Raw genomic sequence first — 18,285 nt, 5'->3', positions numbered from 1 at the left:
TTCACACCAGAGAAACTATTCAGTATTTACACATGTGTGACTTATTTATTTCACTTAGGAGTATATCCTCAAAATGTAACCATTTTCCTATGAAGGAATCTACTTTCTCATTCTTTATGGATGAGTAATATTCCATTTTATAGAAAAAACACATCTTCTTTATCTAGTCTCCAAATGATGAACAAATGGGCTGTTTCCAAGTTTTAGCTATTACAAACTGTGCCGCTATAAACATGGGTGCGTGTACATCACTGTGCATTGAATTTAAAGTAAAAGAACACTAGCAACTTCAGTAAGAAATGTCTGAAGAGCAGAGAAGATGACCAGGGTAAACAAAATAAGCAGACGTTATGATAGCATAGTTGGTATGATCAAAATACTATGGGATGAATGTTTAATGTATTACAGTAAAAAACACATTGTCATTAATGTGTACTGCTCCTCACTTTAAACACCCTTATCCCATATTCTTGTTACTTTCTGAAGCAGTTCTGGACGTCCCCTTTCATGGGTATATTTAATTGCGGCTTTGTTGCTGCCTCATTCTGAATTGATTCAAAATGTTTGCCATTCGCAGTTATTTTGATTTGGGGATGAGCCATCAGCTGCATGGTGCCAGATCCAGTGACTAGGGAGGATTAGGACACAGCACAATGTTTTTCTAAGCCTTCCTTTCCGTTGCGTGGCCCTCATTAGCAGCATTCTCCTTCCATATTTTTCCTCATGCCTTCAGTAGACACTCATGAAAGAGGACTTGCAGAACTGCTTCAGAAAGTGGCAAGAACAGTGGAGTAAGTGTGTCTGAAGTGTAGGGAATGTTTTCGGAAGGATTCATGTCAGTGCATTTTTTTAATATAATGCATCAAGAAATTGAAACATTCTCCGTATACTTTGAGCTCACCTCATGTATAAAAAGGAATAGATGTAAAACCTTCCCAATTAATCTATAGTTAATAGTAACGCATTTTCAAAAATAAGTTTGCTTTTTGTTGAAATTGAAAAAATAATCTTCAAGTTCATTTCAAAGAATAAGCCCATGAAACTTTCCAGCAAAATGTTGAAAGGAAATAAAACAGTGATGAAAGGGTAGTCAGCTAACCACATATTAAAATTCGTGAAGCTACAATAATGGAAACAGGATGACAATTACATAGAAATATAAACTTATATGATGGAAAATGATAATTTATTTCACTCTGAATATTTTAAGAATTGTAGCTATATTTTATACTAAACTCTACTTTCATAAGATTTCTGTATTTATTAAACACTTTAGACCAAGGAAGTAGATTTATTGTAGTGATATTTTATTTTGAAAAGTAGGATATTTTCTCTTTTTCACTAACATAAAAAATGCTAGAATTGTGTTCATAGATTCTTGTATTTATATATACTTATTTCCTTAGCTGTGTCTCAGAATTTGCAAGTCTAGATTAAAAGCATGCGTATATGGAATTATTATGATACTTCAACATCTTTTGTTAAGTGACATATGATTATATGATAATTCTGCAAAAAAGTTTAAAAACTGCATCCTAAGAAAATTCAGTAAAGTTTTCTTGATTGTACCAATTTTAAAATTGTGTTTATTACAATCTTTAAAGAACTTTATCATGTTAAAATTGTTTTCATAATATTTTATATAGCTTCCTCTGCCAGCAAAGTCTTGGGTTTAGTTGATTAAATGGAGAGAGGGAGCTAATATCAGTGGCAGGAAGAGCCTTGGGTCATAGCCTGTCCCACGTCATCAGTCATAATTTGGTTTCTGCAGCAGCTTCCTCCTGCTGTAAATGATGTATCAGCTTCAGATGTTATCAGTAGAGTTTAGTGTTTATCATGTGTTGGGATTTCTATAGCCGTCTTGAAATCACTTTTCTGTGGTATTTTTGCTAAGATTGTGTTAGTGTGTCAGGGTTAGTGCTCCACTTGTAAACTTTTCTGAATCCAGTTATTCACCACGCAAGAATTCCTCCTCAGTAGGTCGTTTGCCTAAAGAAAGAAAAGAACGGAGAGAGGGACAGAAGGAGGGAGGGAAGAAAATGTTTAAATTGGTAAGAGAAAAAAAACCAGTGCCTTCTCATTTTGTTTTATCTTATTATTTTGGTCTGTACTGTTTCTAACTTCCTTTTCCCTGAGATAATTTAGCTTTTATTAAGGGGAGCATATTTTGTTTTTGAACTCATATGACGTTTTGCAGTATAGAAATTGGATTAAGAGTACTCTATTAGTAACAATACAGTATTATTGTTTCTTTTCTGGTCATCCATGCCAATTTTAATATAACTTCTTCAGTGATTCCTTGGGAGACAAAAATAAGCATTTCCTCTTCACAGGCAACGCTCCGCATTAGGAGAATGTCTGGCTGCCTTTGCTGGTGCCTTTCCTGTGGCATTTTTGGAAACTCATCTCGACAAACATAATGTTCACTCCATCTACAATACTAAGTCTTCACGAGAGAGAGCAGGTAATGTTTTGGAAATACATACAGCTAAAACTTAATGGCGTTTTCCGTATTTTCCTGCCGTGATTCTTAATGGGCTATTTCACCTTATGATTTCACAACCTTGCTCTTTGTTCTTAAGTGGTGCTGTTTGATGTTACGTTTTTTGGAATGCTGTGTACTATCCCCCTAATGTTTCTGAAAGAAAATTTATGTAATTGCTTCTGAGTTGATGAGCTGGTAGACAAATGTTCATTCTTGAGAATAAGGCTAAATAACCGGCAAATGTCAGAGAGAAGAGTCAATCTGAGTTCTTTATTCCTCTCCTGCAGTCGTTCAGCGAGGGCTGTGGCATCCTGTTCATCACATGTGTACCCTTTGTGATTTGTAACCTGCACAACTCTGTTCACCACGTATCTATCTTATTATAAGTTTTTAATGATGTCTAATAGTTTGTCTAAATGTTTTATTATTTAAAAATCTTAAAAAAATAAATCAGAGACACAAACTCAACAATTTTACTTTGTACCTGGCCTGAATGTGTGTATCCCTGAGATCCATGTGTCTCAGTGCATACTGGGTGGTTATCTGTGTACATGTACTCATGTGTTATAGCGCATTTAATTTTGGAAAATCTGAAAATTTTTTTTTTTTTTTTTTGGTATTTGGGATTGAACTCGGGTCCTTGCGCTTGCAAGGCAGGCCACCGAACCACTGAGCTAAATTTCTGGCTGGAAAATCTGAATTTTAGGTAGATAGGCCCTTAAAAAAAACTTATACTAGTTGAAAAGCTTTTATAGTCATGGTTGATGATCTCCATAGTTGGCCTTTGAGAACCTAACTGGAATTATCAACTAGGATTTGAATTGAGTTAGAAGAACAAGTGAATTGGAAACTGATTATTGTAGCTTAAACTTTAAATCCATAAAAGCAAAGTTGTCAATGCCTCATCACTCCACCCAGAGGCCCTGTCATAGGATTTTCCTGTGGGGTTTTCTCTAAGTCTGATAAGGCCAATGATATTTTGTCTGTTGTCTAGTAACCCAAAATAATTACTAAAGCATAAACAAGATCTACCTGCTCTTCGTAAGTGCATGTCTCTCTATGGATGTCTTTATGTAACTGATGTTTTAATGGGAGCTGTTGGTTGGTTACACTGATTTTACAGCAAGTCCTATCAAGTAAGGTATTTTTCAATGACTTCAATACTTATTATTTAATTCAGCTATTTTATAATACTGATTTTATATAACAGATGAAATGAAAAAATACACTGCATGGGCATACTATTTTTCTACATAATTTCTGTAATGTATTTGCAAGCAGTTAGTGAACAAATGGCTAAAACTGAACGTGGTGGTACACAGCTGCAGTCTTAGCATTCAGAAAGGCTGGAGAAGGAGGACTGCAAGTTTGAAGCCAGCTCGGGCAACTTAGTGAGACCCTGTTTTCCAGTTTTAAAAATCCCAGTGCAAAGGCCCTACCTAGGTTGAAGACTAGGGACTGAAAAAAAAGAAAGGTTGAGTTAAATTATTAATCATCTAGATAAATATAAGGTTTTATTAAAACTTTCTAGCCCGGGATTGAGCTCAGTGGTGTCACGCCTGCCTCAAAAGTGCAAGGTCCTGTGTTTGATTCCCAGTACCTGACGAAAGACTTTTGTAACTGTTAATATTTTAGCTATGAACCAGGACTATTTGTTATCCTATGACAAAGAACAGAATATACAAAGCAGTAATTTACCTGCTTATGTTTCCATAACATTTGCATGACAAAGTAGAATTAAATGTAATGATTTTATTCATCTTTTAATCAACTGATCAGCAATCAGGTTTGTGATACACACTTTGGGAAGTAAAGGAGGTGCTGTGCAAAGTTAATAATATATAGTTCTTTTCCTCAGGGAGATTTTAGTTCCAGTAGCGGATGAAGGATTTGTAAACACGTGTGATGAACTGCAAAATAAAAGCTAGGCATGGTGGAATGTACCTGTAGTCCCGGCTTATCCCCGAAACCAAGGCAGGAGGTTTGCTTGAACCCAGGAGTTTGACACCAGCCCAGGTCAACAAAGCGAGACCCTGTCTCAGAGTAGTAATAATGATAGCAAATAGTTCAGAATAAAGAATATTAAGGTCACAGAAAGGCAGTTTTAGCCAAGAACACCTGGAAAGACTGCCTAGCACTCATTCAAGATGAGTCTTGAAATGAAAACACTGAACCACCGGTACATCAGGAAAAACTTGAAGCGTGTTGACAATGTCTGCAGATAGCTTTCAGAAGGAAAAAGAGTGAAAGTGCACAACCAGAAAGTGGGCCGGTGCGAAGCCGTCCCATGTCAGAGGAGAAATGCAGACTATGCCAATGGCAAAGGGGACCGTTTTACTGGCTTTGCAAAGGGATTGACTTGAATAGATCCGTGGTTTAGAAATCTCCCGGGAAAGACACTAAAGAAAACCAACACTTGAAAGTTCATCAAAGAGAAAAGATGGGCCCAATTTTGAAAAGTTAAGGAAGTTTATTTCATGAAAAGGGGACTTGATTGGTGGTGTAAAATACCACTGAGTGTGAGTGAGATTCGGGCGGGGGAAGCATGGTGGAAAGTGGAGATATCATTACTGTGGTCAGATGTGTGCCTGGAAGGCTGGGGGCTCCAGAAGAACTTTGTATCCATAGAGGCTGCTGGGAAGGAGACTTCAGGGAAGAAGGGACTGAAAATAGAGGGCTGAGCGAGGCCCCTAGGGAGGAGAAGGTGGCTGGAATACAGGAGGAACCAAGAGCAGGGCCCTCAAGCTGACTGCACAGACTGGGAAATGTATTTCTAGTGTGGCCCAGACATAGATGGCAGCTGCTCAGGGATCTGACGGGGGTGTCTGAAAGGTAGGAACTTCGGGGAGAGAACCTGTGAAACAGTTGCCCCTGGAAAAGGGAGAAGAGGCCAGTTGAAGGCGTGCGGGTGCTACTGAGTTCTGAGCCCCAAAGTGAGCTGGTTGCTTGTGTCTGTGGTAAACAGAGGAGACCTGCCACCTTGTGCCAGCTCCTTCTCTGAACAAAATCTGTTTCCACCTGTGGTTCTGCAGCTCTCAACCTGCCTCCGAATGTGGAGGACATGTGCCCAAATATACCGTCTTTGGAGAAGCTCATGGAGGAAATCGTGGAGCTGGCCGAGTCTGGGATCCGTTACACACAGATGCCACACGTCATGGAGGTCGTGTTGCCCATGCTGTGCAGCTACCTGTCTAGATGGTGGGAACATGGGCCTGAGAACAATCCCGAGCGCTCCGAGATGTGCTGCACAGCCCTGAACTCGGAGCACATGAACACCCTCCTGGGGAACATCCTGAAGATCATATACAACAACTTGGGGATCGATGAGGGAGCCTGGATGAAGCGTCTGGCAGGTAAGATTCAGAAAGAACTGTACCCCTCGACAGCTGTTCTATTTCCACAGTGACTGGTGATACAGATGCCTGGAATTGTCCTGCATCATCGTCATTCAGATTTTCTTCTATGCTCAGAAAATATTGTTTCTGTCATGCCGGTTTAAGAAAATATAGATATAATCAAATATCCCATAACTTTCTACATAGTTACTACTTTTCACTAAACATTTTCTTTGACAATCTCAGTAAGATTAATCAATAAGCACAATAAGTTGTGATTAATAAAACAGGTGAACAGTGATTGTGTAGACACAGAAAAAAATAGAACCAGACATTTAGGCAACCTCATCTATTAGTCCTATGTGGTGCATGAAGAGCAATCAAAAGATAAAGTGAGACATGCAGTTACGACTACCTACTGATATCGAAAAACTGTATGAAATCTAAATACTCAACGACTAGAATGCAGTTTAAAAGTTTGTGTACATTCTCATAACAGAACATTGTGCCGTCTTTAAGCTTTCAGTGGTGTTTTATACCTTTGGAAATGCTTATATCATGGAGAGTAAAGAGAAGATCATTTTCTTAAATAATGAATTGAAAATGATATGTGTATAAGTGTTTGCGAATTTATCTATTGATGAAAACTCCAGAGAAGTACACCACTGCCTTACTAGTTTGCATAGCCATGGTTGATCTTTTAATTTCATTCTCTTTTGTACGTTTCCCCACTGTTTATAGGTTACTTTTAGAGGGAAAAATCCATTGTGACACTGACCAGTTCAAATTCAGAACTATCTTTAACCACTGCAGCCATTACTAGATAAAAGAGCAGTATTCTGTAGGCTGAGAATCGGGAGAAGAGAAAAAATCTGTATACTCTCGTTGATTACACAGAGGAGAGTGTTGTCTCTCTAAAGAAAGGTCTGGAAGCACTTTTACTTCCTTGTGTGTAAATGGTTGATTCCCAAGATGAATGAAAGTCTTGCTGTAAAATTTTAATTTAGCTATCAATCTTTCAGGAAAAAAAAGCAAGCTAATAATGGCTAGATTTTCCATTACTGGAACACAATACTTGATACCCATAATTTAAAGGCAGGGAGATTTAATTTGGCTTGTGGTTCAAGGGAATCCAGTCAATAGAAGGCAAGCTTCAAAGGAGAAACAGCATGGGAAAAGGGTGTGGCAGACTAGAGATGCTTAGTTTATGGCACTCAGGAAATGTAGCAGGGGAACAGTTCCAGAGAGGAAGGGGTGAGGGACTGGAATAGTACCTAAGGTTATGCCACTGTGACCCACCCAGTCACACACAAAATGTATTCCACTAATCCCCTAGGCAGATCCTAAACCAATCAAGTTGGTCCAGTCAAGTTTAACCATCAAATAAGCACAGTGAATTCGTTTCTCCAATCATTTTTGAAAATCAACTGTGCCTATTTAGGTTTTGGTCCAGAAAAATGGCAGGATATAGATTTTGTCCTTAAGAAAGTCAGGCGCTGAGGGAGAGGCAAGTTTAAATAATTGGATTTGAATTGGCATTGCAACCTGTCCCAGTTTTAATGATGTTTATACTGAGAAGAATTCTAATATCCGTTCTTCAAACAGTGTTTTCCCAGCCTATCATCAATAAAGTGAAACCTCAGCTCTTGAAAACTCATTTTTTGCCTTTAATGGAGAAACTCAAGAAAAAAGCAGCCATGGTGGTAGCTGAGGAAGACCACCTCAAAGCTGAAGCCAGAGGGGACATGTCTGAGGCTGAGCTGCTCATTCTAGATGAGTTCACCACATTAGCCAGAGATCTGTATGCCTTCTACCCTCTCTTGATTCGATTCGTGGACTATAACAGGTATAATGTTCAGAAGCAGTGAATTTCCCTCATTCATTTTTACTTTCCTTGGCTAATGTGTTCCTACTGAATTGTTTCATTCTTCACTAACTACTTGGCCATAACCTTATTTATGGCTATAATGAAATGAGATGCCCATAGGTAGAGTAATTTTCACCAAGCATCTCAAAATTAGAAATCACATTTCTATATTTCTCATAGAAAGGTCAGCACTTGGACAGTTACAACATCCACAGGTTTTTAAATGTTACAACTGTACATTGAAGCAACTATGAGTTTCTAAGTTAGGGCGAAAAGAAGAAGACTTTTAAAACTTTATTAGCTTTAGGGAGTAAGTGAGAATTTGTTTCTTGCTTTGCAATCCAGGGCAAAGTGGCTGAAGGAACCGAATCCCGAAGCTGAGGAACTGTTCCGGATGGTGGCTGAAGTCTTTATCTACTGGTCAAAATCTCATGTAAGAGGATATTGCTGGATGATGACTGTGTTTGTTTGGTATAAAGGTTTTTGTAGGCAGGAGCCAGGTGTCCAGCTCCCTTGGTAAACATCTGTGGTACTTTCTCAAATTTGCCTGCTGAAGAGAGAGGGTAGGTGCTCTTGGGGACTTGTCTTGGATTTGTTATTTATCTTTTAAAATTCACAAAGCATTGGGCATAGTGGCTCATGCCTGTAATCCCAGCTACTTCGGAGGCTGAGGCAGGAGGACTACAAATTTGAATCTCATGTAGGCCATTTAGGGAGACCCTGTCTCCAAAAATAAAAAGGGGCTGGTAGTGTAACTCAAGTGGGAGAGCATTTGCCTAGCATTATTGAGGTGCTGGGTTCAATCCCTGGTATGGTAATCAATCAATCAGTGAACAAATATCACAGAGATGTTTTCCCCACACTATAGCTTTCCCCATCCTTTGGCATTCCAGTGCCTAGCCCAGAGTTCTCATGTCTCAGTTTCAGTAATACTGGTTTAACGTGTAAATTTATTTTATCTTCACACACTCATTCCTCTAGGAACCTAGTTTGGCACATGTTTTAGAATCAGTTGCCTTTTAAAGTGTAGCCTCTGCTGGGAATCCTCTTGATAAAAATTTCTAGAGGACATTTTTGGTGAATTTTCACTAATTTGTATGTTATAAGTAGAACTGTATTTCCTAAATCTGAAAAAGGTTTTAATCATAGGAAGAATTGTAGAGTGTTTTATGAGTCATTTGTACTAACTGGCAGAATACACATACGCATGGGCATTTATCATTGTCCTAAATTATTTTAAGAGCTTACACTTTTTCTATGAACTATAATTCTGTGTTACTTTGTAAGGGGGAGAGCTCTGTGAAATTAAAATTAAGAACCTCAGCCTTAGTTTCACCATCTAAGGGATTGTCCCAGTTTATGCTATCAGATTGTTTTACAAATCAAATCATTTTGACTAAGTAATGTTTTAAAATTCATATTTAATAACAGAATAATAAGTATTAACTACATCTAAGGAGTCTGTCAGGCTTATTAATTATATTACAGACATAAAACATGACTTAGAATATACAAAATGGCTTTAACATGTACATTTGTATCTTCACACTGAGATTTATTATCTGTAATGTGATAGCAAATTATTTTAGATCCTCTCTTTTCCTCTAAGTAAAAGTAAATGATTTCTTATCCTACATGATTCATCTTAAAGTGATGTGCTAGATCACTCAGGGTTTCTGAAATAAAATTTAAAATCTAGAAGAAATCAATCCACCTTCAGTGGTAAAAGAACCAAGCTGAATTGCAGTCATTTGCCTTTTATTTTTTTCCGTTAAATTCTCCTTCGATGCTTCTTTCTCACGATCAACTAGGAGCCCAAGAATAAATTACCTGAGAATTCTAAAAGCTGCATACTTCTCCTTATACAATTGATAATACCCTCCTATATCAGTAACTGAAATGTCAAAGGAGTAAGACCAAATTTTGGAACAGTGTATGTATTACAATCAGTATGTTTGTAGATGGTTATCTAATACTTTGAAGAATAAGAAAAAAAATCTGAATATATACTTTCAGTATACGTGCTACTGAAGCGAGCACATGAATGTATACTTTTAAATTTCATTTACATATTTGAAACAGAAACCTGGTAACATGGGTTACATTATTCCCCACATACTTACGTGAACTGCGTATCTAGACCTCAAACTCACTGGCAGCCATGTTGTAGTTGTAGGTATCTTTGAAAGGCATTGTTTAACCCAGCGCATGTACAACTCTTTCTATGCTGACATGTATTTAATCTGCTTTAAATAGCATTATTCTATTTTGAAAACATAAAAAAGAATGTCACAGTCAGTTCCTCTTTAGAATGATCCCATTAACTAGCTGAACGGGGCTTCAGCGCCCATTCCATCACTTGGTAGTGGGTGGCTCTGTGATTTAAACTTTCCGAAGTGTCCCATCTCTGAAATGTGCATATTTGTTTGCAGTTCTTGGAAGGTTTACCCCATGGCCAAGCAACCTCATGAGAGAGTCAACAAGTATTTGCTACCATTCTTCATAAGTCTGAAATACTGTTCTTACAGAGACTTTTGGCACCTGTATAACCTCTGGTTATATGGACTTCTTATCTAAGGGCTTTTAACTGACATTTCCTTTGCAACTTCTTAGAATTTCAAAAGAGAAGAGCAGAACTTTGTTGTGCAGAATGAAATCAACAATATGTCTTTCCTTATCACTGATACCAAGTCAAAGATGTCCAAGGTATTATTCTTCATATGTTTCTCTGTTGTTTTATGGAGTGATGGGCTTTGATGATGTTGCTTACTGACTAAAAGCATTCATACCATTTTAAGGGTTGCTAGGATGCATTCGAATCAGGTATTACTGGGTGAGATGTACAGATGCAGAAATGAGTGGCATGAAGGATGACCTTTTTTACTCACACAGCCTAGAAACAGGGCGGACACTGTGGAGGTATCATGCACAGATATACCAGTGAGGATGTAAGCAAGAGCCTCAGTATGGTTTCCATGGTGAGGCAGGGTAAGCAGGGTTAAGATTGGCTAATTTGAATACCTGTACGCAGGCATCTCTGGTGGTTTGGTTTTTGGCCCTGGGGAGATGAGGGTAGATGGAGACTGAACCAGAATGGAAGAGCCTGATAAAGAAGTGGGAGAGGTAGGCTTTTACAGCTGGGTTTGTACATACAGGAGAGCTGACTGGGAGTCATTTATTTCTCTAGGAATCTCCTGCCCGAGGAAGGGCCATCTCTCCAGGGTCTACAAGTCCCCACGATGTCAAAAGGTCATAATAAAGACATGCTTTACATACACAAGCACATGCACACACACTTCCACCTACCAAACTCACAAAACTGCTAGTTGGTATAAGGTGCATATAACTCTTAGGTAGAGTATTGCATGGTCTTCAAGAGTGATAGCATATATATTTAAATATGCCAGAACTATAGCTCTCAAAGCAATCAGCTGCATTATCTAAGAACTACATGGACGAATTTTAGGTTTTCATTCATTAGTGGTAACTTTGCTTTTAGGCTCTGTTGTCTCTGTCTTCCATGTTGGAAGAGGAGAAACTTCCCTTTCAATCACTTCAAATTCATGCCATAGTCATCTGAGTTTGTACTAATTAATAAAGATAAATATATTCACACAGAGAAAGATAAATGTATTTCATGAGGTAGCACAAAAAGTATGTTGCCAAATGGTTTTAAAATGCAAAATAGAGTCATATTCAGGCAAAATAAACCAGCCTCTACTAAACCCCATTAATTGTACTCATCCTTACTGTATGATAAATAATTTCACTACTTTTACTGTGCTAAAAACTTCTCAGTATCATAACATGATATAGTTTGCCTTACTTTGAGTAAAACGTATCATTCGTGTATTAAATTATCCTTTGTTGCTTTTCTCAAGAGCCCAAATTTATTACGTGTTATTATCATGAAAATTTGTTTCAAGTTTGAATTATTCTTGCAAAGAAATTCAGCATACACACAGAAATGAATATGGGACAATTGTTTTTATTCTGATATTAGACTATGCCATCATAATAGAAAGAATATTAATTAATTACCCAGTGAAACTTAAGCTGTTATTTGAAGTAATCCTACGGCATTTTGACAGGAAGCACAGAAGAGCTCTAACGTGTATCATGGCAGTATTTGGTTGTAACCTGGTCATTCAGATACTCCTGAATATTCATGAATCACTGATAGGTTTATCACTTCTATTTCTGCAGAGAAGAAATTGAGGCTCTAGGACACAAATTTGTAAACTATATAAAAAATCTTTTATTTTATAATATATTTATATGTACCACGCTAGATAGGGTATGTTTAGTGTGAATACACACCTATAGGGGTTTATATAAACCTCTCCTTCATGTACATATTCATATATACACATATACGTACTTGTATTCATGTATATATTCATGTACGTATGTACATATGCAAAGCAAATATAAACTCCTTATCCTTACATTTTTTCTCTTAAGTGTTAAAATTAGAAAACATGGTGCCTGAAACTATCATACAATACCTTCTTTCTCACTTCGCTAGCAGTATAGTATGCCTTTTCCTTCTAAAAAGTATCAGAAATGCGTGCCGGTGAATGTTAATGACCTAGCAGTATGCAAGTGGGACTTAAGTCAGCAAAAGATATGAAGAAGGAGGGAGAAAAAATTCTTAGTACGGCAGGATTTTCACAAACAGGAGTGAGCATAAATGAGGAGGATGCAGCGATAAGCAAGAGGGCTCAGAGCTGCGAATGATAACCGAAGCAGGGCAGGTCCCAGTCCTGCTGTTTGCTCCACAGGCAGCTGTCTCTGATCAGGAAAGGAAGAAAATGAAGCGCAAAGGAGACCGGTATTCTATGCAGACTTCTCTGATCGTAGCTGCGCTAAAGAGGTTACTGCCCATTGGGCTGAACATCTGTGCCCCCGGGGACCAGGAGCTCATCGCTCTGGCCAAAAATCGATTTAGTCTGGTAAGTGTCCTTCTCACCCTAGTAATGGGATCATCTGTCTTCCAGATGCCTCTGTGTTCCCACTCTTCGGGCTTGATGCTCTGTGTCAGTATTCCCTTTGCATTAAATATCTCGGGGAACAGTGTTTCTGCACAAGCCATGTGATTTAAAGATTGTCTTTTTTGAGACTTTTTATTTCTAAATTATTTTAATGACCTCGATGACATATTGAAAAGCCAAACAGAAAAAAAATGGATTTCATATGGAGTCCTATATAAAATTAATGAGGGGCCGGGGATTTAGCTCAGTGGTTCTGCCGCCTGCCTTGCACGCGCAAGGTCCTGAGTTCGGTCCCCGGTCCCCCAAAATAATAAATAAATAAATAGTTAATGAGAAGTATACTCAAATTTGTGAAAGTGATTTTTCGTGTTAGAAGCATAACACATTGTACTAAAGGTGGTGCAGTGAGATAAGGTGTTCACTTTTACATCAGCAGACGCTCCTGTGAGAGCGTCAAGATTTAAAGTCTCTAGATTCCTTTTGTCCCCCGGTGGTCTTCTTTTTAGCGATGCAGGTAAAGATGCAGACTTTGAAAATAGCCACTGAAATTACTATTGTATATTTGTGCAAATTGGGAGACATATTTTGTCACAGTTCCCGCAAAGAATCAATGAAGCACCTCTCTGTGTATCCCAAATTGAGTCTCAATGTGTGAATGGAAGGGAGGTTTTGGCTTAGTGGCCTCCACCGATGCAGCCGTGCTGGCAGCTGCCTGATGTCCGAGTCTCAGATGCACACCTCCTCCCACTGCTAGTTCATGGAGGAAGGTGTTAAGTGGTCATATTATTTTGTGGGTGTTTGGGGAAACTGTGGATGCTCTTCTGTCTGAGCCCAAGGGAACATATCTCTGTTCCCTTCTTGCTGGGAATTGGGAACGTGGTTCTACTGAGTCAAGTTAGGCTTCCCCTGGAGTTAAGTAGACTGTTGCCTTGAATCAAGCTACAGCAGTACCAATAAATTATCCGAAGGAAATTTCCCCAAATTCTTGGCATTTTGATCAAGATGTTAGATAGACATACACTATATGAAAGGATGTTTGAGTTGTTCTGTTGATAGTTGATGCACTCTAAGACTTCTTTTAGGTAACATATATTTCTTGACAGAAAGACACTGAGGATGAAGTTCGAGATATAATCCGCAGTAATATTCATTTACAAGGCAAGGTAAGCTAGATTTTATTCTAAAATGCTTTTAGTATCTGTCTTTAGAATGATAACAAAAATAAAATTACATTAACAATTAAGGGAGTGAAATATTTTAACCAGGGATGTAGCTCAGTGGTTCTGCCTCCTTCCTCACAAGCGCAAGGACCAGAGTTCGATCCCCAGTACAGAAAAAAAAAAAAGCCTCTTATAGTAATAAATGATATATTCTTAAAGTAGACCATCAGAAATTGTCAGATTTTGAGAAACATGTGTTGCCAATTGAAGTAAAGATTGAATATAGAGTTTGTATTGCTGAGTTTTGAAGTTTTTTGAACATAGAAGTAACCCTAAGGAATTGAAATTTCACATCTAGTAGTTAGAAATTAGTGTACAAAAGATACTCAGAATTTCTGCCTTAAGAATAAATAGTTTAGAGCTGGGGTATAGCTCAGTGGTGCTATCACCTGCCTCGCAAGTGCAAGGTCCTGAATTGGATCCCCAGTACCAAACAGACAAAACAAAAAAGAATAAATAGTTTAAGGATAGGAATATTCATTGAGAAGGAAAACATGGAGAGAAAGCAATAGAACATATACTTTATAATGACAGATGAAAAAATTATCAGAAGTAATTTTTATAATTTTTTTCATTCCAGTGAGTATTCATTTGTTTACCAACCCTATTATGCCTTTTAAGAATTGTATTATTTGGATTCAGTCTGTTTGTTTTTATTCTGGTGTCACTTCTGAGGAATATTTTTAAATTATGAAAATGGCTGCATATCAAATGGTAGTAACAGCAATATAATTATGGTTTAATGTATTGAAATGTCTCTTTCCAGGGGTATCTGCCATATTTTTCGTTTAGCACTTCGCAGAAGTGTCCCTTTACAAGTTGCATATGGCAACAAATGCAAATTTGAGAACAAATTCCAAGTGAACACACATTGAATTTCACTTGGTACAAACTCAGTCATAATTTACCATAGTAACAACTTTTGCAGAGTAGGAGATGAATGCCTATTAGAACATGATCTCCTTTTGTACAGAAAAAGAGATATTGAACGCTATAAAACCTATTCATAAAGCCTCTAAATAGAGGCTTAAGAGTGTATACTACAAGCTTTTCTTCCATTGGCTGGGAGACACTATTTTAGCACACACCCCTGGGTGTTTGAGGACATCATGTATTCTGAGAGTTTCCTGATAACTGAAGACCGCAGTTGGAGGGATGCTGGTGTAGTACCACCACTGATGGGAGGTAGGGACTATTTTGTGACTCTGAAGAAGGGGTTGGTACTTATCTGGAAGCATTTCTAATCAACCTTTCAGTTCCAAATAAGTGAGAACTGAAAATATACAGGAAGTGAATATATACTTATTTTAATGTTTATTGTATACTTTCCAATGCTATGAATAAGGCACGTGTATCACGGATATATACAAGCTTCCAAAAATATTTATATATTTTTTGTTTCTACGGCCTATTGAAGACATTGCCTTGAAGTTGTAGGGCCAATAATTTTGAGGCCAGAGGAATAATTTTATATTGAAAAAATAAGCACTTCACCCCACGAAATATGCTTATTTATTAAATTCATGTCATAATGTCAATCAAAATCCAGAAGTGTACCAAGCATAGTCTCAGCTGAAAAAACTGTAGGGAGGAAAGCATTTTGTCAAGGGACACATGGTATTTTCTAGTCATGCATGTACAAACCTATCTGTAGGTTTGCCTCTAGATTAAAATTACTTTTAATGTTTCAGACTATTTCTTAGGCTAGGACTCTGCAAGTTTTTAAATGTCACCCATTCATTTCTGCTTTATAGTACTTAGTCTCTCCTTTTTAATGGAAAGTCCAAAGTAGAAGAGAAAGAGAAGACTGTTTTTCCTATTTTTAATGACACAACTATTCTTTTTTATTTCTTTGAAGTAACATGCTTTATCTCATTATGATGTACACTTTTTGTGATTTATAATAAACCTGTCTAAAAAGCATGAAGGCCTCCGTTGTAACTTTTACTTAGGAGATTCGGCAGTATTGACCATGAAAACTTGTGGACTCCTTAATGTTGAGTATAGTATTTATAAAGCTCCATTGATTATATTATTTAAAACCGTTGTAACAGTAAGACTAACCTGTTTTATGCTCCCTGTATTTATAGCTATGAAGTGTGACGAGATTATATGGTAAAGGTTCAGATTTTAAACATATGCTATGGTAAAGCGTATTACCGTTAACCCCTCTGAAAACGCTGCCCGCTCTTTGAACACATCCCATCATTCCTGCCTCTGTGAAGCAGTAGTGGAAGTCCTCTTTCCTGAGCGTCTGTAATTGTGCAGTTGTAGATGCCTTGCTGTTCTGATTTGATTCAAAGCATTTGCTTCTCTTGGTCATTTTGACTGGGAAGGAGTCAGAAGTCCCACGGCGTCAGGTACGGTGAGTAACATGGATGTGCACACACTGTCATAGCCTGACTTTACACTGGGTAGCGCTCGGCAGTAGCACTCACCATTCATCACACCTTAGGAGAGCAGTCAGGAAAGAGGACTTCTAGAACTACTTTAACAAGTGCAAAGACGATGGGATAAGTGTATCCAAGAACCTTGTAAATGTGATCCCGTTCATTGCTTGTAAAATTAAACATGAGCCTTCAACAATGTAAATGGGGAAGAGAAAGAGGAAAGGTTGCCTCATCCCTTCCTTGCTCTATCTCCGTCTCATCCTTAAGCCCTTGTTACAGCTTTACTTGTTCGGGGAAATGTTCCCCCCTACCCACAAAGTAGGCTGTATTTCATATGCCTTATATCTTTTCTGGTAGCCCTCATTACAATTGCAAATATTCATCTAAAATCTTTCTTCCCTACTAGGTGATGAATTCCAGAACTACAAGGGCTTTATCTGCCTAGTGTTTTTTTTTATTTCCAGTTGTATGTATTTAAGATATACAGCATGTTTTGCTATGCATAGTGAAATGATTACTGTAGTCAAGCACATTACCATATCAATTTCCTCACATATTTATCCTTTTCTGTAATTTGCTAAGCAATCTACTTCCAGCAAGTTTCTGAAATACGGTACAGTGTTATTGTGGTTATCGTGCTCTACGTTAGATCTCTGGACTCCATCATTCTACATATCCTCAGTGTTTCAACGTTGTGCTATGCTTGATAAATAATAGTAGGTGTACCCTTTGCTCGGTTGTTGTTTTGTATTTTATCCACATTTTTTCTTTTTTCTGCAGTTGGAGGATCCTGCTATTCGATGGCAAATGGCCCTTTACAAAGACTTGCCAAACAGGACAGAAGATACCTCAGACCCAGAAAGGACAGTAGAAAGAGTACTGGATATAGCAAATGTGCTTTTTCATCTTGAGCAGGTCAGACTTTGTGCTAATTCAATCGCGTTTGCCTTAACAATGCACAGATATTTTGAAAAGACAATGCTAATTTGTTAACTAAAGGCCAAAAAAGTGTATATTCGGTATCTTCCTTATAAAGAATGAGTACTACTTATTGGAGTATTTAGTATCCAATGAATAAAATTCCAAGCATATAATTATTGTAATAATGTATAAATAAAGCATTTTAGGAGATTAAGACCTTTTTATTGTCTTTTATAAAACCTTTCTAAAATTATACTGATAATTTGGATTATAGATCTAATTCTAAATCCTTTTAAAAAATATTTAGAGGTTACAAATGATTTTAAGTGTATTATGAATATGTCATTTTTTATTACTGCTACTAACATGTTTGAGATATTGAAGTGTCTTCATTTTTGTTGGTTAAACTTCCTTTTTTTTAGAGATATATTTGAGCTAGTTTGCTGAGATCAAGAAAAATTTTATTACAGAAGAACGATTTATTGATATTAAAACCTCAAATGAGATTTTTCAGTTGTCTGCTATTCAACACCGCGAAGCTGTTTTCTCATTAACTCCCTTTGCTCAAGCATTTCTAAAGCAATAATATGTGAAACATCTTCAATGAAAATGTTATTTTTTTCCAGGAATGATGCTCTGTCTTAGATAACATATGTGCAACCAGAGACAAACCTCTTTTTCATGAAGTCCCCTAGAGTGGGGAATGTAACGTGTGGTTCACAGAGTGGCCTGCTATTCAGCTTCTGTGACAGTACGTGCAGGAGTGATTACCCTGAACATTAAGTAATAGAATGCCTACTGTCATCCCAGACATTTTACCACTTAAGTGAATTGAGTAATGTATTTTTAACTTTGTGTCACCTTTAGCCATTTTTGGACATATTGCATAATAATAAACACGTTGCCTCAGTTCCTGCTTTTTATTGTCTGAACTTCAACCTCTGCCTTGATGGTCAAATAACATAAGAATATTATCTAGGGACAGGGATGTAGCTCAGTGGTTCCTCCACCTGCTTCAGGAGCACAAGGTCCCGAGTTCAATCCCCCCTACCAAAAAAAAAAAAAAAAAAAAT

General features: G+C 37.5%; 1 protein-coding gene across 1 annotated transcript in view; it reads left to right on the top strand.

Moving 5' to 3' along the window:
- Positions 1 to 18,285, top strand: part of Ryr2 (ryanodine receptor 2) — a 409,294-nt gene that overhangs the window by 294,270 nt on the left and 96,739 nt on the right. The window contains exons 67-74 of the mRNA XM_033761774.1: positions 2,334 to 2,464; positions 5,518 to 5,838; positions 7,426 to 7,666; positions 8,033 to 8,120; positions 10,301 to 10,393; positions 12,472 to 12,642; positions 13,785 to 13,844; positions 17,072 to 17,206. Coding sequence (XP_033617665.1) covers positions 2,334 to 2,464; positions 5,518 to 5,838; positions 7,426 to 7,666; positions 8,033 to 8,120; positions 10,301 to 10,393; positions 12,472 to 12,642; positions 13,785 to 13,844; positions 17,072 to 17,206 — 1,240 coding nt within the window. The remainder of the gene's footprint in view (positions 1 to 2,333; positions 2,465 to 5,517; positions 5,839 to 7,425; positions 7,667 to 8,032; positions 8,121 to 10,300; positions 10,394 to 12,471; positions 12,643 to 13,784; positions 13,845 to 17,071; positions 17,207 to 18,285) is intronic.

This window comes from Fukomys damarensis, unplaced genomic scaffold, assembly GCF_012274545.1.
Source record: "Fukomys damarensis isolate Sample0158 unplaced genomic scaffold, DMR_v1.0_HiC HiC_scaffold_10, whole genome shotgun sequence".
NCBI classification, from domain to species: Eukaryota; Metazoa; Chordata; class Mammalia; order Rodentia; family Bathyergidae; genus Fukomys; species Fukomys damarensis.
The sequence above is the reverse complement of the archived record's forward strand: the minus strand, read 5'-3'. Positions and strand labels throughout refer to the sequence as shown.